We start from the raw sequence: 22,984 nt of genomic DNA on the forward strand, positions 1-22,984 counted from the left end.
TGACAGAAAGGCAACATTAACTCAAATAAGCTGTGTGGTCTGCAGATCAGTATCAATGAACATGTCGAACTCAAGCAGTCTGGGTCTGCCAAGAACAGGAAACTGAGGCTACAATTTGTACGTACTCACCAAAATCGGACAATAGAACATTAGTAAAATGTTGCCTGGTCTGATGGGCTTCAATTTCTGCTGCAACATTCAGATAGTAGGGTCATAATTTGGTGTAAACAACATGAAAGCATGGATCCATCCTGCCTTTGACGGTTCAGGCTGCTTATGGTTTAATGATTTAGGGGATATTTTCTTGGCACACGTTGGGCCCCTTAGTATAGAGCTTTCATTTAAATTAATTGGCTAATTCGTTTAAACGCAACAGCCTACCTGAGAATTGTTGCTGACCATGTCCACCTCTTTACAACCACAGGTACCTCTTGAACATGACAATGAGTTCAATATACTCAAATGGCTAGTCTCCAGATCTCAAACCAATAGAATGTCTTTGGGATGTGGTGGAATGGGAGTATGAAAATGAGAGCAGCTTTGTTGTTATAGCAGAAATACCAGAAATAATTTGTGGGCATTGAAATATTGTCTTTGACACTCGGGGGCCTTGAAGTCAAAAAGGTTGAGGACCACCTAAGTCCTAAGGCAGAGCATATCATCTAATACAACTCCCATGAACCGAAGTATAACAAAATGGCAGATACTGAATATTGTGCACTACATACAGCTAATCAGAAACAATATTAGAATTAAATTAGCATGACTCACCAATGAAGAATAGCACAGATGTACAAGCATTTATACATTTTGTCAGTATAGTTTTTGTCAAGATTTGGCAGTCCATGATAAACCTGAAATTTGAATGCTTTGCAAGGGCAATCTTTTGACCCATGACATTTCATTTCATTTTCAATTAAATATATCCGAATCCTTTAGCCTTAACTGCTGTCATTAGGGACATGAATGGAAATTAATGTTAATTAAAGGACTAAATTGGAGCATAATAAATGGCAAGATCAGGGAGAAAAGATTAGTGAGATATCTTTGTCTGGTAAAAGGTTTGTTCATTATATGCTGATAATATTCCCATAGCTCCTCACTCTCTTTACTAGAGAATATGAATATGTCTGTAAACAACAACAACAAAAAAACTGCTGTCGTAACTGGTAATGTGAAAGGTTTATAAAACATAGCAAAACAATATTATTCCTTAAAAGGAACTGATGATCATACATTGCATTTTGCACAACAGCACCATCTAGTGCCATGACTCCTAAAGTAGAGCAGGACTAAAAACGACACACACGGCCACCTTTGTAAGCATGTCTGATCTAATCTGTCTATTGTGTGTGTGTGTGTGTGTGTGTGTGTGTGTGTGTGTGTGTGTGTGTGTGTGTGTGTGTGTGTGTGTGTGTGTGTGTGTGTGTGTGTAGACAAGCAGAAGGCAGAGCTGACCCAGCAGCACACAGAATGGGTGAGACAGGTCACCCAGAGACACATGCAGCAGATCGAGGACCTTCAGAACGAAATACACACACACACACAAATGATGGCCCTGCAGCAGGTACACGCACAACACAAACAGACAAGCACATTTACACTGCTTCTAGGGGTGCATCACGACTCTCTCTCCCTGTCTCCTTCTCAGGATCTGAAGCAGCAAAACCGCTTACAGTCACTAGAAAGACAGCTGGATGAGAAAAGCAGCGAGGTTCAGGAGCTAAAGAGAGAGAACGAAGATCTGAAAGAAAGGATGAGTGCAATGAGTGCACAAAGAGAGGAACAAGATGACCACAAACATAAACACAAGAGGTCAGTACTAAGATTACCACAAGCAAAATCACACACAGAAGGTCAGTAACAAGATGACCTCAAACACGCACACAGACAGGAGGTCAATAACAAGATGACCACAAGCATACTCACACAGCAGTCAGTGATGAGACTGCTGGCTTTCGGCATAAAATCTGGTCCACTATTCTGGTCAGGAACTGCACATTTATTCATATTTTCCAACTGTTTCATACATTTACACTACAGAAAATCAGCTCTCCACGGGTTCCTTAGAGTTCATCCTAAAAAATATGATTGATTTGTAAGATTAGAAATCATGTTTATTTTCTAAAAATCTAAATAAAACTTAACACCTCAATGTTGCAATAAATCAAAGTGGACACAACAGCCTCTAAAACGTCTACAAACTCTCAAATCTCAGTTAAGCTCTAGTGCAATATAAGTAACCCAATATCGTTCAATAAGGTTTTGTCAATATAGGCCCCGTCCACACGGAAACGCATTTAGCTGTATACGTGAAAATTTTGCAGCCTATCAGCGTTTCGTCCAAAAGGATCCGGCGAATTAGGAGCCTGAAACCGATATTTTTTTTAAAGGGGGGGTGAAATGCTGTTTCATGCATACTGAGCTTTTTACACTGTTAAAGACTTGGATTCCCATCCTAAACATAGACAAAGTTTCAAAAACTAATGTTGGATGTTTGATGGAGTATTTCTGTGTCAAAAATACTCCTTCCGATTTCTCACAAGTTTCGGAGAGTTTTTTCGAGTATGGGTCGACTTGACGTTAATAAGAGCGGAAGGTCCTTGTATGGACCGTACGGGCTCTTCTCCCGGTAGGGTGCGCGCGCGCGTGACTAGAGCGAGAGAGGAAATGCACGCCCATAAACACTCTTTTAGGTGCAGATCCAGTCGTCCGTGAACACTTATGTCGCGCGCCGCGCTCCACTTTATTCCTATGAGTGACATCAAGCGACTTCAACGCTTCAGCACAGCATTCCGGGAAGGCAGCGCTGCATTTGAACGCAGAAATGACGGGAAGCTTCACAACATCGCTTCAGTCGCGTCTCAAAGTGGATTTCCACAGTCACTGCTGTCAGGACTTCACCAAATCATACCAAAGAAGTGTGGAAAGGTTCGGTCCTGCTTTGGAAGCAGCCGGTGAGTAAAACTGCTTCAAATGTCTATGCTGTTGGCTACCGTCGCATGAGTAAACATCAGTAAACGACACGATCGCATGCTTTGTCATTCAAATGCGCTAACGTTACTCCATTGCTGTTCTATGTATAACGTTACACTAGTCTGACATGCAAAACCATTTTGCTTGCTACTGCTAAGGTTTAGTCGCAAACAATAGTCCAACCGAATCATGTCCTCATAAACTGCGAGTAAACAAGCGCAAATGTTGACAGGCCCCTAAATACAGTACATACCACAGAGACGGACGTTCTGCTGTTGCTGTTTCTCCTGTTCAATTTATTTCAGCCTCAGATTTGATTCTGGATCATATCTGTATTAGCTGAGATAGCCATGGGTTTCTCCACGCTTGAGGACGTCACCGCTTTGTTCGCGATCGTCATTCTTTAGCTCCGCCCACTCTATACGCCTCCAGGCGCTCTGTTTTTCCGGAAAGACTCGGTACAGCCTATATTTCTTTTATAAATATAATAAAACTAAAGACTTTTCGGAGATATGAAGGATGCAATACTACTCTATAGGTACTCAAGATTGACATGAGATTGACTGAAACTGAGTGTTTAACCCCCCCCCCTTAAACCGACACCCTTGCGTTTTCGTGTGTACAGCCAATCCGTATATTTTGTGAAACAGTGATTTCATCACACCATGTCCCGAGCGGTAAAGACTAGAAGGAATGGGCACTGGGTATGCGCACATCAATATTGCGTCATTTAACCACTGTATTTGTATTGTTGTATGGTTAGGTGTAGGGTTAAAAGGTGTAGGTGTTAATTAAACACAATCTGGTAAGCAGCAAAGTAGTAGATTTTTTATTGTTATTTTATTGTGAGATTTTGCCTCACTTCCTACCATTGCTGTACCCCTTCTAGCCACAACTCTTCTTCTCCGACAGGGAAAGCTCTGGCTTCGTGTGGATGTTGCCATAGAGGATGAATAAAATAATGCTAAGTAAAATTAAATAGTTAAAGCCTTCTTGCACTGGTTTCAGCCTCATCACCGGCTGCAGTCATGAACGCATCTCATAAATCAAACAGCTGCATTCAGCAACTCCCTGCTAATGCACTCGCATTCATGTAATGTCACCCTGTTGTCATGTTTGGGTGAGTAAAGGCAGAACGCACAAGATATAGTACTTTCACTGCCCTTAGATGTTGATATTATAGCAGGAACAAAAGGCTGCAGATTTAGTTAGGTGCCATGCAAAATGTAATGTACTCAACACAAATGTATCGGAGTAAAAAGTACATTTACTTGTTAAAAAATGTAATCAAGTAGAGAGTAAAATTTGCTTATATCTTTGATACTCAGTACAAATACAAAGTAGCCAAAAAGATACTTAAGGACAGTAACTAATTACATTTACTCATATACTTTACACCACTGGGTGGGATACAGTCATGCAGAGATGAGATGTGCATTCTGTTGATCTTGTTGATGTGTGTCACTTTGCATAACGGCTCCAGGCAGCTTCTGTCCATTACCCCATTATGACTTTATTTAATTGAATGTCATGTTGAATTGATTGAAACAAATTTTATTTGTAATATATTTAATAACTACTGACTGTTGCATTAAAAGCATATTGTCATAAAAAAACTGAATTAAATTACAATGGATATAACCCTGTTTTCAAAACTTAAAGGCCTCAAATAAAGTTTGTAGGCAGTGTTTGTTCTATAGTAACACTTACATCATTGTTTGCTCAGCCAGTTATGAGAGTTTGCAGATCCCACAGCTGAACACCAGCTTTACCCACAAGCACCTGCTCGATTTTGGTATCAAAGATGTTCCATGTAAATGACCACCCACATGCTGCATTTTATGACGTTTAGGGATGAGTAAATCTAAAATCCGAATTAGCTCCGAGCACAAAGCAGAAAATACTTGTGTTGATGTATTTGTATCTGACTTGCAGTTTTCCAGAGGAACGAGATGCGGCTGGTGAAGCGGATGGGTCGGATCACAGGAATAACATGGAGAGTGTGAAGAGAGAGCACAGAATGGAGATCCAGACCATAATATCAGACTTCAGCACCTCCCAAACACGACTACAGGCCCGCATAGTTGCCTTGGAAACAGAGTACCTACTCCTCCCACATCAATAATGCAAAGCACAAACCACACTTACATACAGAATGAACCCAAGCAAGACAATATATGACTATGGCTCACGACTAGGATTTCCTAGAGATTTCACAGAATTGGAGTGTTGTCTAAATTTCACTCCTCCTCTCCGCCTGTAATGCTTATTTATTAAATATAATGGGTAATTTGATAATAATGTTAGCTATAAAAATGTAGTACATGTCCATTTAACACATTTCACTATATTCACTATATATTGTGAAATTTCACATTTCACAAGTAATTTTTCCACACTTAACACTATCACATGATAGACTTATTATTGCTAATGTGAAAAAGTGCTACTATTACTACGAATAAAAGGTTCTTTTAAAATTACTAATATATCTATATTAGATCATATTATGCAATATTTTGTGTAGGACAGTGTTTTAGTGCCAAATTAAAATCTAAAATAAGATTTAAAGTATAAAAGTTATATGAAATCATTTTTGTGAAAAAAAGCACGAATAGCGTAGAATAATGCTACACCTTTATTCTTGTGTAAATCCTATTTTGAGTTTATTCACAAAACATTTTGACTATATTTTTAGTAACATTACTGTTTTTCTTTGTGTTTTACTAAAACACAGTTGTATTCAAGAATATATTAATGTTGTTGCATTTCATTGATCTTTGAATGTCTGCTTTATGTGCTTGCATTTTATGTGTGTAGGTTGAGAGAAAGGGAAGAAAGGGGAAAGAGAAGAGTGGAAGACCTGCACACAATTGCTAAACTACAGGACAAGCTAAGCGAGAGAGACCAACTCATTAAAAGTCTAGTGGTTAGACACACATGTACACTGACACATGAGAGACACAGGATGTTCATGCTCTTCTGTCTCATCTCACTATTTCTCTTTCTATTTCAGGAGGACCTCCACCAGCTATCCCAGCATCCACCTCACTGCAGCGATGAAATAATGAAGCCTTATGACTCTAGGACGCAAGCAGGGACCCTCACACCTACTATGAAGGTAGCACACATACACACTGCTCTAAAACCGACACCACATTGAATTAAAAATACAAACAAAACAAGAATTGTATCATAACTGAGAAAGGAACATGCTTATTGAAGCGCAAGATTAAAATGTTACTGTTCTAATCTGCCTTCTGTAAATAGAAAAAGGGGGTTGAGGAAACTAGCATCCCAAACCTCTGCTCATACGATGGGGGGTCACCCAAGGCCAAATGCTCACCAGTTATTGAGCGCGGATTCCCCAGTCTGGAACAGAGCGGGCGAGGGACTCCCCTAACAAGAACACACACACCCACCTCCCCTCATGCGGAACACAGAGCCTCTATCAGACACAGCCGCCCATCCTCACAAGAAGTGCGACATCAGCCCCAGCTTAAAATGAACTACAACCAGCACATAAGGTAATCATCCGCATACCAACAGTCCTGGATCTAACCAGCCAAACCTGAACGTAATCCTGATCTTTTTTCTTTTTGAGGTAGATAAAAACAATTAGTTCTTATTGAGAATTATTCATAGCTATCTAATTTCAAGAAAATACATAATTACATATTATTCATTACATTTATGCCTTTTGGCAGACTAATTTATCCTCATTTATGTTGTTAAAAGCATGCCTTTCTGCTGTCTGAACTAAAGGGAAAAGTATATTAAACTGATGCTTTTATTTAAAATTTAAGATTCTCTGCATGTAATGCCTTTTCTAGTGCAAGGAAAATCATCTCATTGCATGTAAAACATGGATTGAAATTGCCTACAAAATAATTATTTTAAGTGTAATTCAGGGTTGGCAGGTCTGAGACAAAATGCATCCAAATAACCATTCAAAACCTGTTATTGTTAAATATAAAAAAATATTTTTGTTAACTGAAATAAAGCTAAGCACATAAAATTACTAAAACTTATGTAACACTTTATTGTAAGTTGATGTAGTTACATATTACAATGTACTTACTATAGAAGTAACAGTAAATTATGCATAATTACAAGACACTATATACCTATATAACCATGTACCATATAGCAAGTGCATGTAGTTAATTAATATCACTCAGTACAAGACACTATATACCTATATAACCATGTACCATATAGCAAGTGCATGTAGTTAATTAATATCACTCAGTACAAGACACTATATACCTATATAACCATGTACCATATAGCAAGTGCATGTAGTTAATTAATATCACTCAGTATTTGAGGATTTACAATGTAACACTAAAGTGTAACCAAAACTTGCACTAAAATTAAAACTTAAATACATAGACTCTCTGTAAGCCTTTTGTACACTGCAAGTAGCAGCATTGAAGTTTTATCATATTTTTTCATATAAAGAAAGTGAACTTACCTACCATTATAAAACTAAAGTCTGGAATAGCCGATTATATTTGCAAAAACATGCAGTATACAACAGCACACACTAAAAATACAATGTAACATTACACTAAGGTTCCATTAGTTAACTTCATTAGTTAACATGAACAATGAAAAATACTTGTAAAGCATTTATTAATCTCCGATAAAGTTTATTTCAACATTTACCAATACACAATATCCAAAGTTGTTTCTGTTAACTTTATTTAATGGACCTGAGCTGACATGATCTAACATTGAACTGTTGTATTTTTATTAACTAACATTAATAGATTTTAATAAACCGTAACAAATTAGTGGCACATTGTTAGTTAATGCATTAACTTATGGGACCTTACTATGAAGTGTTCCCAAATACTCTTACGTAAAAAATTAGGTGCATACATTATAACTTAGTCTTGATGACACGTTTTCTGGTTAAAGGATTAGTTCACTTTAAAATGAAAATGTCCTGATAATTTACTCACCCCCATCTCATCCAAGATATTCATGTCTCTTTCTTCAGTCGAAAAAAAAAGGAAAGAAATTACGTTTTTGAGGAACACATTCTAGGAATATTTCTTTATATGAATCTTTCATATTTCTTCACATAATGGACTTCAATGGCAACCAAAATGTTGAAGGTCCAAATCAATGCAGTTTCAAAGGTCTTTGAATAACTTCAGAGGCTCTGCACGATCCCAGATGAGGAACAGGGTCTTATCTAGATTTTTTCAAGAAGAAAAAACATTTATATAATTTTCAACCTAAATGGCTCATCTTGCACTTCTCTGCGCGTGACACGGAATAAGCAATCATGTCGGAAAGACCATGCTAAAACTAGGCGGAAGTACCGACCCAAAACACGTGCGAAGACTAATACAAATGCCCTTACATCGAAAACTCCCTTCAAAATCATCCGATATCATTGTTTTAACTTTTTTTGCAAAAGGATGTTTGTATTAATCTTTGCACAAGCACTTTGGAAACATGGGGGGTATTTCTGCATAGGTGTAGTGTGACCTTTCCAATGTGATTGCACACTAGCACATCACAGAGCAGCGCAAGATGAGCAATTTAGATTAAGTATATACATTTATTTTTTTATTTTAGAAAATGGCTGATGGTTACGCTAGATATTTAGATTGTGCAGAGCCCTTTTAAACTGCATAGATTTGGACCTACAACATTTGTTCCTGAAAAAAATGCATTTGTCCACTGAAGAAAGATATGCAAATCTTGGATGGCACAGGGGTGAGTAATTTTCCTTTTGAAGTGAACAAATCCTTTAAGTGTTATAAGTCAGATCAGTGACAGCTTTTTTCCCCCTCCCAACAAATCTACATTTCTGGTTCTTGTGTTTCAGGACTCCTGCTGAGCAGAGGGTTATTGAAACGGGGCCTGATGGACAAGACCCTCAAAAACAAGAGTGGTTTACCAAATATTTTTCTTTTTGAGGTCCCACTGAACATTTGGCTGCATCTGTCCCAACATATTGAGTACGGGATCACCAAAGTCTCCTTTTCTGCATACTTACATTCAACTGCAAGCTAACACCAAATAAGCTTTTCTACAGGATGTATCTCTATTGATCCTGTTTAACAAAATGCAGCACAGACTCAATGTCTTAAATTGTTACAATAAAGAGATTATGCATTCGGTCATAAAGAACTCAAAACAATGAAGGACAAGAGAGCACTAAGGTCATAAAGTGGGTGGGAATATCAAACAGCTGAAAGAAGAATGTTCCTGTGTAGAGGCTTCCTCATTGATGCTTCACGTGTGGGCTCTCCTAGCAAAAGGATGATTGTACAAGGTCAAACTTTTTTTCTTTTTTTTTTAATGAACAATTCTGCACCAAATCCATGGACCCCTATTAACTAATAAAAATAACTGCCAAGTTTGGATTGCTGGAAATGTGGTGTGGAATGATTAGCTGGTTTTGCCATACTATGCCAAAACTCCAACTATCTCAAGATAATTAATGTGTATCAATTAATTACATATTTTTGTTTTTTGTAAATCGCATGATAGCACATTTTCTTTATTTGTATTTAATATATTTTTTACTGAACATTTTACTTGCCCTGGACTGGTAACTCAAAATATACAGGTCTATATATTGTGTTAATTAAAACAAATGTTTCACTGAAAGAATTTGCAGCTCATAAGTGCTTCTGTAGCTGATGGATAATTCAGTATCTCCGACTGGAAAGATTTGAGGGCACTCTTCAGTGTCCTCTGCTGGTTGGACTGGGCTTTGTTCTTGTAGTTCATGCTCAAAAGTTTATCAACCAGATAGTGCAGCCACAACACATTGGAATGGGGATTATACATGGCCCAGCAGTTACTGAGAAAGAGAGAATGAAAAAAGAACCATGAGAATCATCAATCTTTCGTTTAGAATGAAAGCACTTTAAATAGCTTTAAGACTGAAGCACACACTTGTTTTCTTTCTTCATTATGCGGTAGATTTCAAACTGATAATCTCCCTGACCCATAAACAATTCTTCATCAGAAGAGATATCACATGACACCGTCAGTCCATCTGAGAGAGAGAGAGAGAGAGAGAGAGAGAGAGAGAGAGAGAGAGAGAGAGAGAGAGAGAGAGAGCGCGCATTTATTTTCCAATTCATGTGAATCAGGTTTACTATATTTTCAACTCTTGTATCCAGAGTAAAATGCGCCAATTTTGCCAAAATGAAACACTAAATGAACATTAACATGGAGTACCAAAAAAGTACCCATTGTTAATTTCCACAACATTGTAACAATACAAAGCTGGTTATAAAATTGTCGAACTTGTCCTTTAATAACAGCTAGCTGGTTTGGGACCAAATATTGATTTGTAGTTCCTTAATGGGAATTTTTGAGCTTCACAAATGCAAATCAACAACATTAATATATATTTTAAAAAAAATGTTAATTGAATCTCAAAATAATATGATTATACATGCACCATTTATTTTAAATGTTGGATAACATCTATAATAGTGAATTAACATTGGATTTGCAACTAATACCTTAACTAAACAAAAGCTTAACTAAACTAAACAAAAACAAAAAAAAAGAGAAAGAGTTAAGTCTTGGACTGACCTATCTCTAGACGTGAGAGTGAGTAGTCAATAATGTTGACGTGAACCCCTCGAGTCTCTACGGAATGCACTGTTCCATTCAGAATGAACTCATTGTGCTTGTGCTTAACATTCTTTACCAAGATGTTCCCCCAATGAAGATCTCTGAAAAGTCAGCATACACCAGCTTACAATGACAGCATATACAGAAATGTGTATGGATCTGTTACATCTACATTTCGATTTCAGCTTCAAACTTGTTACCTGTGTTCAAAGCACAGGGCTTGCTCAGCTACAGCCAAAGCTGCAGTGACTTGATGTAGAACACTCTTGGCCTGGGCCATGGAAGCCAGCTGCAAAGGTACACACAAACACACTTTTAAGTTGTCATAATGGTTCAATATAGCTCAAAGGTATAAGCTATATGGACACTTCTAATTAACAGGTTTAGATACAGTACTTCTTAAAGGAATAGTTCACCCAAAAATGAAAATTGTTTGCTCATTCTTGAGTAATTCCAAATAGAGTTTAGATTCTCTGCCTGAGCCCAAACCTAACCCGAACCGACCCGCGGGCCGTCTTGGGCCGAGATTTCCCGGCACTATCCTCGGGCCGGGCCCTTGATTTAATCATTAGCCTACTTTACTAGTCTAATTGGGTAGGCAGAAAGCTATGCTATAATCAGAAATTATATATATTTTTAACAAAGTAAGAACTAATACAACAACTAAGAAACAAATGTGTAGGCTACAAAGTTGCACAAGTCAGGATTAGTGTAAAAATGCGCGTTAAACTCACAGCTCGTGCAGTGATGGAGCGCAGCATTCTAAACAGAAACGGTCTGTATCAAGAGCTGCTCGCATGAACACTGCATTTTGCTTAATTAAATATCTTCGAATCGTTCCGTTTAAAAGTGGACATTTCAAGCTTTTTATACGCATATTTCTCATGTCTGTGAGGCAAGTAGCCTGCTGAGTTTCGGTTTATTTATGAGACGCGCGCTCCAGTTCATGAGCAATGAAAGCGATCACTCCCACGACTTCATGTCACAATTATAGTCTGCTATTTGCTTTTTATTTATTAAATCCAGGCAATTGGCCAAAGAAACCTTTTTTAAAATTAAGATACAATTTAAAACGAAAGAAATGCTTTCTACAAAACAAAACTTAATCTTAAACTAAATAACCACCTAAATCATTTCTGACCCACTCGCATCTCATTTTTCATAATCATATTGTTTAATGGCTACAACAAAGTAAGTTACAGATAAATGTCTGAGCTGGATTTGAGTAAACATCAGTTTACCGGTGAGCGGTTCATGAGCGAGCACCTGCGGATTATTGAGCTGGGTCAAGTCAACTTTATTTATATCACGCTTTTACAATGACGATTGTTTCAAAGCAGCATCAAAGTGTTAAACAGGACAATACTGCAACAAAATTTGATTCGGCTGTACAGTCGCTGTGCAGAAAACAGCGATGTTATCAACTCATTTAAGTTTATCAATGTTAGTTTTAGTCTCACCAGTCCGCTTCGCTGCGCTTTGTTCATTACAGGCTCGTTCTTATGGTCGGTTTAAATCGGGCTCTGGCTCATAATTACAGTTAATGTGTCGGGCCGGGCCGGGCTTGGACACAACGCGATCGGGTTGGGTCGGGCTTGATTTTTTTTTGCCGATCTAACCTCTAATTCCAAACCAGCAAGATTTGTGTTTAATAAAACACAAATTTATGCCACAAAACCAGATTCAAAAACAGCAACTCTATCAAAATTAACACAAAGTTCAAAAAGATATTGTAAACAAAAATCCAAATTCAAACGGTTTAATCTAAGTCCTCTGAAGAGACGTAATGAATTTACACATCAAATATGTTCAAAGAAAGCTAAACTATGCTTGACTGACGTGTGAGAACCAATGAGGTTTGATCTCGCACGTCAAGCAAATAAGGTTGAGCTTCAGTTAACCATACTTGATGTGCTCTATGTATGTGCGTCGATCAAAAGTTATCTTTATTCAGAAGATTTGGCTTAAATCACTCGATTCATATCTCATATCTTTTTGATATTTGATCTTTTGTTAGAATGCACATGTAATGGTTTCATTAAAATCTTAATTTTATTTAAAAAAAAATGAAAGCATGTAATCTGAACAACAGAACTTTTTAGCTAAAATAACTTGTTCATGTTAAACCATATAAGGACAAAAGCATCAGTGAGGTCAAGCATTAACGCTACACTGTATGATATTTTCCCCCATCTAGCGGTGAAAAGGTATATGACCATCCAGTGAATAATAGTTTCTGTTCCTCTCAATTCTGATTTCGTTTCAACTCTTGCGGTGGCCAATTTAGTCCAAGATTAACATGGCAATCCTCCTCTTCACATTCGACACGGTGCCATTGAGTGTTAAAACACGAAAGGCGAAGCTTGAATTTAAGGGAATGTCCCTCTTTGGCTAATATACTTTCAAGATGGAGGGGCAACATGCCGACCAGTATTCAAACCCCTCACCCGTATGCATTTTCAATGGCATATTATAAACTTACGAGAATACTTTATTACTCGAAAGAAGTAAATATACTTTATGAGCACATATTTTTGAAAGAACTGATTGTTTTTAGCTAAGAATAAACTAAAAAAGTTACACAGTGTAGCTTTAATGTGAAGGGGCCTAAATTCACCCGAGGTGTTTAGTGGAAGTCAGGCCTCACAGACTGCCTGGAATAGCCAAACCTGAATTAAGAAGGAAACCTGTGCACAAATACCTTTCCATTCATGTTCTCTAGATCACTCCCTCCAAACTCAAACTCCAGGATTAAAAACAGCTGCTCGTCATCAAAGAAATCTGTGTCAACAGAATCAATACATTAATGGACATCAAATATAAACTATTGAAAGACACATCAATTGTTTACAACAGCTTACCAGGTCTGTCATTCTCTGATCCCTTCTGACGGTCAAACTTGTCCCAGGCTTTGAGCAGAGCTTCAGGATAACATCCACGGACACAATGTAAACTAAAAAGTAAAAGTTACAGGCAAAACTATTAATTTTTGTAAAAAAAAAAAAGAAAGCTACATTTCTATCTTTAAGTGTGCATTATTAGAACTATAGCACATTCAAACTTCCCATCACACCAATTTACATACAAGTTAACTAAAAAGTAAAAAGAAATAGAAGCATACTTGTTGAGCCCAATGAAACCATCTGTCTTGTTCATTTCCTTTATGTTAAGGCTACTCAGCTCTCTGTAGGAACATTGAAAATGTGTTTTTAATATTTACACACCATTCATTAAAATGTATAACATTTGCTAAAGCTATGCCAGAGATCTTACTTGGAAATTATGATTTCATGGAGGATTTCACCAAATGTTTTCTGATGTTCACCATTGACCTGCTGACTGCCTTCTACTGGGATGATCTATAAGAATTACATTTAAACACCACTTCAATCATTTTTGTGTTTAAGAAATAAATTGTTACTAAACTTCAATTCAAAATGTATGCAAGACGTAGTTAGTATGTATATAATACATTTAAATTTAAATACACATACTTTGAGTGCGACAGTTTCACTGGAATCATTTACAGTTGAGAAAACTTCTCCAAATGTCCCTTCGCCAATCTTGTTGCAGTGCTTCATGCGAGCTGGAGGGATACAGTCACTAAAGGAAAGTGGGCCGCTCTGCTGACATTCTTGATACACTTTTTCTGCATCGCTGATATCCTCGTCATATGAAGTCTGGAACACAAAGGAGGAGAGTAAAGATAAGAGAAGAGACATGGAGAAAAGAGAAATCATAGAGACCATCTATAATAGAGAAATAACTTGAATAAATAAATAATAAAAATGGAATAAAAAGAGAGAGTGCACTCTGTAACTCTGAAAAAGCATAAAAACAAAATTATATTTAATTGTAGACCTTGCATTATTATAATATACTTGAGTGTACATGTACATTAGTCCTATCAAAACAGGAAAAGTATATAAACAAATAAAAAAAGTTTAAGAGGTTGTGCATGGAAGCTTGCCACAGAACATAAAAAAGGTAATTGTGACTTTTAATCTCACATTTTTCTCTCTCATTCTGATTCTCATTGCAAGTTCATACTGCATTTTTCGCAATAGATATAAGAGGAAAACTTTTTTAATTCCATGGTGAAAAATGTGTGTGTGTACACACACACACACACACACACACACACACACACACACACACACACACACACACACACACACATATATATATAAATAAAACTAACAATGCATTGTGTACATGAGAAAAATGCAAAACAAGGAATATAATTATTTCTGAAATGTGAAAAATAGTTATTTATTAAGGTTAAATATTATTATTATATAATTATTTATTATGAATACAATATATTTATTAGAGATACAGCTTCTTGAATTAAGAGACCTTTATTTACATAAATATTGAACATTTAAAAAGAAGGGAAAAAAAGGAAAAAAAGAAGAGTTGAGGAGTGAACAATATCTCTGTGTCTTTACCATGGGGGTGTTCACGGTGGACTGGAGCATGCGTAAAGGTGTGATTCTAGATGGTGTGCAGAGAGGGGAAGCAAACAGGTCTATACTGGCGTCAGCTGGAAAACCAGAGCCTGGCGACTTCAGATGAGACTGTACCAAGCGCCGGGGGGTGGGAAATGCTGCGGTACACAGAATTTATACATAACATTTTGGAAAAGGTTACAAGAACTTAAGGCCATTTTACATGCTTAGCTTTGCAAGTTTTTAAGGGAGAGAGAGATAACAGAACATAGATGGCACTAAAAGCCACCCACCATGTAAAACATCAATGTAAAGTTCTCTATGCAAACTATGCAGTTTGGTATATGAATCAAAGACTTTTGTTTGTCTATACTGGCATTATTTGGTCAACTGTAAACATACCGGTTTTTTTCTTATGCAGGGACAGTGCTGCCTTTAGTCGGCCCCAGGAGTGTGTCGTGAGTGTGTCAGGAGTGAAGTTGGCCAGGATGGAGGAGAGATTCATTTGCTCCATTCTAAGAGGCGTCACAGCCAGACCAATCCCACTGGTACCCTGCAGCCAGCCACATGTTGTTTCCTGCATGAACGCACAGAAAAAAAGACAAGCAGCTGAAAGTTGAAGATATCCAAAGGAGGGTGTAAACAAAGTTAATCTTCTATAATAGGGATGAATTCACATTCTATCTATTCTATTTATCTTTTATCTATATATCTTTTCAATAATACGTAAATAGTCAAAGAATGTGATCAAAACTTAGCAAAATAAGCACATGAATATATTCTTGACAATGATAACTGACCGCTGCAAAAGTGTCTGCTCCAGCAGATAACATGCTACATCCAGAACTATAGTCTCCTGACACAGCCTTTGTTCGTCCTTCCCTTTTCCTCCGTTTTTCATTGAACTGTCCAGTACCCCTCTTCGACCAGCGGCTGACATTCAGTCCACTCACACAAACTTTACGGCCAGTGCCAGTACCAGCACCTGTGCGTTCTTTAGGCACAGCAGGTGGTCGTGTTTTGCTATGAGTTGGGGAGACTGGAGGTGGTTGGAATGATGCAGACAAGTGTCGAACGACCGATTCAGTATTACTGGGAGTCCTATGATTTATTGGACTGAACTGGATAACATTCCCTGACTCCTTAAAAGATGGAGAGGTGGCAATGTCCCTGCGGTTGATAGAGAGTATGTTTGGGGAGTTGGTCCCCTGGTGGACCAAATGACACGCACCCAAGTCAACACGAGGGATGCAAACCGTGAGGGAAGATAACAGACATTCAGCCTTTAGATGGTCAATAAGGGACAGATTTGAGCAAATGGCCTCAGTTAGAGGAGAAGTGGAAAGAGACTTTGAGGAGGAGATATAGAGGGATGGTTTGGATAGTGAAGAGCAGCTGGATGGTACAGTTACATAGGTTTGGCTGTTCTGACTAGTTGCTGCCAAGGAGGACGCCAAACAGCCTGAGGCAATCTTCTTTTCCCATTTCTTGCTGCAGCTTTGCACCGACAGATGGTCTGAGACATCTATCCTTTTGAGCGTTAAGGCTGCATCCACTGTGCGACACCTATACATAAACAGACATAACTGAACTGAAACTTATTCAAAGACAATTTAACATAAACTAGCAGTTGTGTATAATTACGTTATTATTATTATTATGGCACACTTTCCAGAGGTAAATGTTATGTAACAAATTGCTGAAAAACAAATTCTATTTTTGACAAGTAATGAAAATTTGCAGTAAAAAAACAAAACACTCTATAAAAACCCTTCATGAATCACTGCTAGGTTTGGGGTTTCTCTTTGTAAGCAAGCAGACATTACTCACCTCTCCTTTAAGTCCTCTGCTAAGGATTGTAGGTGTGACGGTGTTGATATGCATCCAAAACCTCCACTTGCCTGTGCAGACGTGGCCTCTTCTGCACATCCTTCTTTTCTTTGATTGCTCTCTCCATCCCAAGCTCTCTCTTCCACAACTTCATCCTCTTCACCCTCCGCTCTCTCTCCAGAAGAGATGTCTGGGTTCGGGAGCTGCTGACTCGTCTTCTCTCGTGGGGTGTGGTCAAACTCTTTAACATTCTTCAAACTACGAGCACTGTTGTTGTTTTCAGTAGGTTGGGGATGTTCATCAAAGCTAAGGGAGGAGATCTCACTTACGGAGGGCTCTGGTAAGTTTCGAAGCTGTCTGCAGACTAGTGAAGGGGTGCTGGACAGCAAAGGACGTTTACTTGGGAGCTGCTGGTCATCACTGTCGTTGAAAGAGACCTCAGTCAGAGCCACACGGTTCTGTGTGCGTTTGCGGTACAGCTTGTTGTGCTTGTTTTGGGAGAACGAAGGGAGGTAATCATCTGAGGAGTTAAGCGTGCGGTGAAGAACAACAGACTAGGTGGAAAGAGAAGGGGATAAGCAAGAACACTAATGTTTCAGTGACATTTCATCAGCATTTTCTCTCTTACACACAAAAAACTGTTGGTTAGAATAAATACTGGTACTTACAATTTTCTTAGTTTGGATGGGTGGTGGTGGTCTTTTGCGATGCGTGACAAACCTGCCCAAATGGGGAGGGTCTAACATTTTCTTTGAACTACAGAGATACAAAGCATTTCACTCACATGGACACAAGCAACAGTAACAATTTTCAGATTTTTTACTGAAATGTATGATAACTCTTACCCAGCACATTCATCAACAAATGTTTCTGGGTGGCCTTTCTTCATCGAAAAGGACTCATCATTGTCACTGCTGTTGCTAAGTATTAATTGTTTACATCTTTTCGCCTTTGTTGTTCGAGTCTTTCTCAAAGCTGTAGTCCTTACTGGTTTTGCACATGTCTTCTTTCTGCAGAAACAAAGCCATACAGAACAGTGAAGGAAAAGATAACAATTGTTCAGTCCATTTATAATGGGTTTTAAGAATCTTCAAAATAAGTAAAATAAGATTTAGAGTAAAATTCTAAATCTAAAAAAGTTTCAAAAAAGGTACAAATAAATAATGAAAATTTTCAGTTCTGTAATGTTAATTAATTAAACGTCAGTGGACGTTGACAAAAAAAAATGACATTGAAATGTTCTATGTAAAGTGAGTTAAATATGTGTTCTGCCCTGTTGAGAAAAAAACAAACATATTCTGATTAGGTATGTTTTGAGGCATGGCAGCTGGTTTATGCTGGTCATGAGCTGGCGAAAGCAGTATGCCCATCGAAGCACTTTGCTTGGCTTTAGGGAAGTCGTTGGCGGCGTTGCACAGGACTTCAAGAAACAAACTGTCACCAAAGAAGTGTTTTTGGTTGCCAGGGCAAGACAGCCCTGTACATATTCCCAAAAAACCTAGCATTAAGGGACCAGTGGATGGAGTTTGTTTTTTCAGAGTGTCAACTGAGTTTTGAAAGTGTTTTTGTTTGTTCCCTACATTTCATGATTGTTTTATAAACAAGGCCCAGTCCGACGCTGGATTTGCAGATCGTCTATTGCTTAAGGAAGGAGCAATCCCAACGATAAAGGTTCATGGTCATGCATTGGGAAAAATGGACAGTGTTTGTTTATTGTAAAACCACTCCAAACAACAGTTGTTTTCCTCACAGTAACGGATGTCAGAGCTTTCAGACAATCTCAACGCAATAGCTGTGCTCATCATTCTTGAGCTCCGCCCACGACATGCCTCCATCCACTTGTTTTTTTCCTCAGAAAGACTCAGTACAGCATATCTTTATTTTTAAACGTATAACTTTTTTTTTGAGATATAAAGAATGCAGCACTACTCTATAGGTATAGAAACTCGCCTCACTTCAGGACCAGGCTTATAACCAGCTCAGGACCATCCAAGGATCAGCAGCCATGCTTCAAAACATACCTAACCAGCATATGCTGTTTTCTTCAACAGGGTGGTGTTGCATTTTGCCAGTCCTGACCTGAGCGGTGAGGTTGGTGCATAGTTTTCCTCATCACTTATGTTCTCCTTTATGGCAGTCATGCCTTTTCTCTTAGCAGGGCGGGAGGATGTTTCTCTTATTTTCCTTAGAACCAAGAAAAGAATGATAAATTGGCATGGATAATAACAGCTTGATAGAAAAGTCAAACCAGTTTTGTAAAATAAAATTGCAATGATAATGAGAAAATTGGTGAGCATGTTTTACCGTTTCTTGGGTTGTGTGGCCTCTGGTATGGACTGATCTGATGAAGGTGTGCTTGAAAAAGAGAAAGCTGCTTTCTTCAGATCAGGGGAGAACCAAGGCTCCACCTTTCGCATTCGTTTACTGTACGTCTTGATAAACACTGGCCCATTTCTTTCCCTTACGTTCATCTTGGATCTTTACTAAAGAGTAGAATTTTATATAAATATTGTATAAACATGGAGAAACAACAGAACCCTTTTTTGAGCCTGTAGCTCAAACAATAGAAAAAGTGATGGCAACAGCAAGGTCATGGGTTCAAATCCCAGGGAATGCACAATCTGATTAATAATATTAACAATAATAATACTATAAAAACCAATTTAGCAAATTAAAGTATTTTTTAAAAGCGTAAGTTATCTTTTTTGCTAATGAGTATATTCCTGTAAAGACAATAAAGTGTTTCATTTGAAACACCATTAATAATGTTTAATCTTCCCAGTAAACAATCACTGAAAAAAAAAATCTTGCAACAAAAAACTGGGGTCCGGGGTCCCCCAAAAGGTTCTATGGGGTCCCTAGAAAATTTCAGAGAATAAAAATACAGCATAAATGGATGAAGTCTACTGAACATTCTGTTTCATTCAAAATTATTATCCCCTTTCTTGCCATAATACATAACTTGCATATGTTTGCTTTGTATCTTTTTAGCGAGTCCCCTTTATATTGTTTACTGGGGCTGTAAGGCAGTTTATCTATCAGTTTAAATGTTTTTTTTTTTCATACTCATAGGCCTAAAAAAAAATAGATAGATTTTAGGAAGGGGGTCCCTCATAAAATTTCATCATATTTGACGGTCCTCGGCATCATAAAGTTTGAAATTCCCTGATCTAACATATGCCCATTTATGTATCATAATAAAAATGAAAGTAGAATTACTTGAATAACTACAAGATGTTTTGGACTTATTTGCAATCTACATTTCCAAGAGAATTGTATATAAAACTGCTTATTGCTCTAATAAACTTATTAAAGCAGTTTGTAAACTAGTAAGTTACTACTAAACACTAAAAACCAACACGAGCAGGCAAAACGTGAAATAAACAATCGAGAACAATGACATTTCAGTCAGTTTTCAAACAGACATTTTTAAGAATTGTTTTCCTTAATCTGAAACATTTGTTACTTAAACAGTAAGTTACGTATGAAAATAAATTAAATTCGGAAATGAATCGAAATTACTAGTTCATTCTAGAGAAAACACGAAATAGGCTAAATACACAGACAAACCAGTGTTTGTCAACGTTACAGGAAATCGCTGCGCATATTGTACAAAATGAAAAGCGTTATGTTGACAATTGAATTTACCTCGATGTGTTATCGACATGCAGATCAGATCTCTTCCCGAGACTACCAAATAACTGTATAATTAAAAATACAAGGTCCGAAATAATGAACAGTAACTTACTGATCATCACTATGATAAACCGCTCTCATTCAAAATGAGAAGAGTCGCTGATTGGGTTTTCTTCTTCTTCGTGTTTAATGGGCGCTCACTCCTTTCGAACACTGCCGCCACCTACTGTTTTAAACCTTAAACATTCGTTTATATATATATAAACCTATATATGTGTATAGGTTGGTGTATAGGTATCATATATATATATGATGAGGTGTGCTCAAGAAACATTTATTTTTTATTATCATGTTGAAAACAGTTGTGTAAACATCTTTTATAGGATTCTTTGAAAGCTTTTTATTTTAGATAAATCCTGTTCTTTTGAAGCTGGGGAGTAACGAATTGTGAGCATATTTAGCATGAGACTTCTTAAAAAAAAAAAAAAAAAGTTTAAATCGTACATATCCCAGTCTGAACCGTACTGTAAGACTTTGAATATTAAAGTGCAAATGAACACCTGAGCACTCTTGTGGGTTTGCTACGATTAAAAACCATATAAGGGTAAAAACATGACAGACAGACATGATGTAAGCAACACAGCTACAACTAATAAAATTGATAATGGGTGTGCGATTATTATCAAGAATTGACAATAGTCAATTGGTACCGAGGGGCCCCCAAATTAAATTCTGCTTAGGGCCCCATGAAGGCTTGGGCCGGCTCTGTCTGGGGTGCCATGTCAGCTGCTGGTGTTGGTCCACTGTGTTTTATCAAGGGCAGGGTCAATGCAGCTAGCTATAAGGAGATTTTGGAGCACTTCATGCTTGCATTTGCTAAAAAGCTTTATGGAGATAAAGATTTTTTCAGCACGACCTGGCACCTGCTCACAGTGCCAGAACCCCTGGTAAATGGTTTACTGACCATGGTATTACTGTGCTCAATTGGCCTGCCAACTCTCCTGACCTGAACCCCATAGAGAATCTGTGGGATATTGTGAAGAGAAAGTTGAGAGACGCAAGACCCAACACTCTGGATGAGCTTAAGGCCGCTATCGAAGCATCCTGGGCCTCCATAACACCTCAGCAGAGCCACAGGCTGATTGCCTCCATGCCACGCCGCATTGAAGCAGTCATTTCTGCAAAAGGATTCCCGACCAAGTATTGAGTGCATAACTGAACATAATTATTTGAAGGTCGACTTTTTTTGTATTAAAAACACTTTCCTTTTATTGGTCGGATGAAATATGCTAATTTTTAAAGATTTTTTCATGAGCTGTATGCCAAAATCATCAGTATTAAAAACAATAAAAAAACTGAAATATTTCAGTAGGTGTGCAATGAATCTAAAATATATGAAAATTTAATTTTTATCATTACATTATGGAAAATAATGACTTATATCATATCAAAATATGATAATTTTTTGAGAAGGACCTGTGTGTGTGTGTGTGTATATATATATTTGATTGTTGCTAGGCAACGTGGGGGAGAGGACGCTGGCGTTGTCTGTTCGCCGCTTCTCCACCCACAACAAATCATGTTAATGTACTATTAGATTTACATTTTATTTTATTTCCTTATGTTTGTGACTAGTCTAACAGTCAGAGCTACAATTGGGACTGTTGCTGATTGCTGGCAGCCACTGAGAGGACGTTGTTCGTCGCCGTTTTCCACCGCTTCTCTAATGTTTACGTTTGAATTGCTGCGGTTGGTTTCTGGTTTGGAGGACATTTGATGTTTCTCGCCGCGGGTGCTCACTGGTGGTCTCCCTTGGGCTTGGGCTGCATGGTGGCTGAAGTTTGCACCGGGCTAGCGTCATCCAGGCTCTCGTCGTCGGCGTCCGGCATGATGTGGGATGTTCTGCTTCTCGGCTGCGCCGCTGTTCCGTCCTGCATTGCGGCCGTGGAGCGGCTTGGACATCTGCGCCGGCCCCGGTGTGTCCACAGGGGTGCCCGGAGGAATGTTCTGCCTCCTGCATGGTGCTGCAGCGATCCCCATCGTTTGAATCATCATGAAGAAGACCCATCATCTGGTCTTCAGCTGTCGTGCCTCGGCGATGTCATCGGGACACTGCCGCTGGGAGAAATCTGAAACATGGAGTGGACCACAGTGTGCTCCGGAGCTAACAGAGACTTCCACCATCAGCTGTTTTCTGTCCACCATCAGCTCTGTTTCTGTTCACCATCAGCTCTGTTTCTTTTTTTTTTTTTTTTTTTTTTTTTTTTTTTTAAATTAACAAAAGACTGCAAAATACAAAACTCTCGTAGGGGAAAGATAATATACATACGTATATACAAATGTCAAAAAAAAAACAAAAGGTAATAACTAAACAGAAAACAGCAAACAACAACAATAGAGGGGTTACTTAAAAACAAGTCAAAGGCAAGATGGCTAAAGATAATAAAAATAACATTTGGAGCAACACACAC

The 22,984-nt window shown here is 38.0% G+C and overlaps 2 protein-coding genes across 4 annotated transcripts in view; one reads left to right on the forward strand and one right to left on the reverse strand.

Annotated features, from left to right (window-relative positions):
* fam184b (family with sequence similarity 184 member B) overlaps window positions 1–9,484 on the forward strand; it is a 50,300-nt gene extending 40,816 nt beyond the window's left edge. The window contains exons 13-19 of one of the 2 annotated variants that reach the window (XM_067441692.1): window positions 1,437–1,567; window positions 1,652–1,815; window positions 4,912–5,076; window positions 5,797–5,905; window positions 5,993–6,097; window positions 6,247–6,503; window positions 8,825–9,484. In XM_067441692.1, coding sequence (XP_067297793.1) covers window positions 1,437–1,567; window positions 1,652–1,815; window positions 4,912–5,076; window positions 5,797–5,905; window positions 5,993–6,097; window positions 6,247–6,503; window positions 8,825–8,915 — 1,022 coding nt within the window. In that variant the 3' untranslated portion in view covers window positions 8,916–9,484. Of the gene's footprint in view, window positions 1–1,436; window positions 1,568–1,651; window positions 1,816–4,911; window positions 5,077–5,796; window positions 6,098–6,246; window positions 6,504–8,824 lie in introns of both variants that reach the window. The other variant, XM_067441691.1, reaches the window with a different exon arrangement.
* Window positions 9,485–9,602: 118 nt separating this feature from the next.
* Window positions 9,603–20,750, reverse strand: haspin (histone H3 associated protein kinase). Of its 2 annotated transcripts, none has more exons than XM_067441694.1 (18): window positions 20,626–20,750; window positions 19,182–19,360; window positions 18,957–19,061; window positions 17,723–17,887; window positions 17,546–17,633; window positions 16,878–17,431; window positions 15,848–16,613; window positions 15,450–15,624; window positions 15,048–15,205; window positions 14,091–14,276; window positions 13,870–13,955; window positions 13,718–13,780; window positions 13,458–13,549; window positions 13,298–13,377; window positions 10,797–10,885; window positions 10,555–10,697; window positions 9,904–10,006; window positions 9,603–9,808 (listed from the first exon to the last, which is right to left on the reverse strand). In XM_067441694.1, exons 2-18 carry the CDS (start codon window positions 19,346–19,348, stop codon window positions 9,604–9,606), a joined length of 3,225 nt encoding a protein of 1,074 aa, XP_067297795.1. In that variant the 5' UTR covers window positions 19,349–19,360; window positions 20,626–20,750; the 3' UTR covers window position 9,603. The 2 variants fall into 2 exon arrangements, with proteins under 2 accessions (XP_067297795.1, XP_067297794.1); XM_067441693.1 differs by having other exon boundaries at window positions 20,526–20,661.
* Window positions 20,751–22,984: the final 2,234 nt, after the last annotated feature.

Source organism: Pseudorasbora parva, chromosome 4 (assembly GCF_024679245.1).
Source record: "Pseudorasbora parva isolate DD20220531a chromosome 4, ASM2467924v1, whole genome shotgun sequence".
Classification (NCBI taxonomy): Eukaryota; Metazoa; Chordata; class Actinopteri; order Cypriniformes; family Gobionidae; genus Pseudorasbora; species Pseudorasbora parva.